Raw genomic sequence first — 1105 nt, 5'->3', positions numbered from 1 at the left:
CGCTCGTTTCTCGGAGGGGGGGAGAAGTTTTCTGGCCTCTTCCTTGTATTTGGTGACCAGGGGTTGAGCCTCCTCCTTCGTCAGCTCGCCGTAAATGACCTCGTCAAGGTAATCGTTCTTCTCCGGCAGCGAGTAATTAGCTACGGCGGAAATTAAAGCGGGAAAACAACCCCTTAACGAAGCCGCCGCTTTCCGCCATTTCCCCGCCCTCGGCAAACCCCAGTCGCTGCCGATGATTTTGGTTTTTTTTCCCCCCCCCCGGGGCCATTCCACCCTTTGACGATCCCACCTTTCATTTCCAGCATCACCGATTCGGGAACGTCCTCCCCTTCCGCTTCCTTCCGCAGCTCCAGCCTCTTCTTCCAGTCTTCCTCGTTAGGAACGATCACCACCACCTTCCGGGAAAACCCCTTGAAGGCGAGGAGCTTCCGTCGCTGCCCCGAATTGTAGACGTTGCACTGGAGGGCAAAGAAAACGAACGTTAACGAACGGTAAACGGATGAGGGAGGCGGGCGGGAACTTCCCGGCGTTTTGAGGGATTTTTCCCAAGTTTACCTGGTCGAGAATGAAATTCCTTTTGGCTCTGGGAGCGATCTGAACCAGCTTGCTAAGGCACTGAGCAGCTTGTTGGATTAACAGGTCTCTGCTCTCGCCTCTTGGCGTCCAGTTCTCCCCCCCCGGGCCCCTTCGTCTGCCGGAAGGAGAAGCCGAAGGTGAGCGGGAAGGGAGTTTTCCGGCACCGCGAGGGGTTTTTTTCCGGCACCGCGAGGGGTTTTCCGGGCACCGCGAGGGGTTTTCCGGGCACCGCACGCTCGCCCCCCCCTTCTAGCTCTGGTATCCCCCCCGGCGGCTTCTCCAGCGTTAATTGTGGTGGGGGGGTGTTCGGAGGAGCCGAAGATTCCCAAAATGGGGAAACTGCACCCCTGGAAAGGGGGAAATTCTACCCAGGAGAGGGGGAAATCCCACCCTGGAGAAGGGGAAATCCCACCCTGGAGAGGGGGAAAAATCGCAGCCCAGAGGGGGAAAAAATCCCACCCCGGAGAGAGGGAAAAATTCCACCCCGGAGAGAGGGAAAAATCCGACCCCGGAGAGGGGGAAAAATCCC

The 1105-nt window shown here is 58.1% G+C and overlaps 1 protein-coding gene across 1 annotated transcript in view; it reads right to left on the bottom strand.

The window, feature by feature from the left end:
- Positions 1–4: 4 nt before the first annotated feature.
- Positions 5–1105, bottom strand: part of LOC104075396 (heterogeneous nuclear ribonucleoprotein U-like protein 2) — a gene marked incomplete at both ends in the record, with an annotated part of 2001 nt that continues 900 nt past the window's right edge. Inside the window, 5 exon segments of the mRNA XM_009575875.1 lie at positions 5–61; positions 64–140; positions 290–470; positions 472–654; positions 656–691. Coding sequence (XP_009574170.1) covers positions 5–61; positions 64–140; positions 290–470; positions 472–654; positions 656–691 — 534 coding nt within the window.

This window comes from Fulmarus glacialis, unplaced genomic scaffold (genome assembly GCF_000690835.1).
Source record: "Fulmarus glacialis isolate BGI_N327 unplaced genomic scaffold, ASM69083v1 scaffold37754, whole genome shotgun sequence".
In the NCBI taxonomy this organism is placed as follows: domain Eukaryota; kingdom Metazoa; phylum Chordata; class Aves; order Procellariiformes; family Procellariidae; genus Fulmarus; species Fulmarus glacialis.
This window is presented reverse-complemented; position numbering and strand designations above follow the sequence as displayed.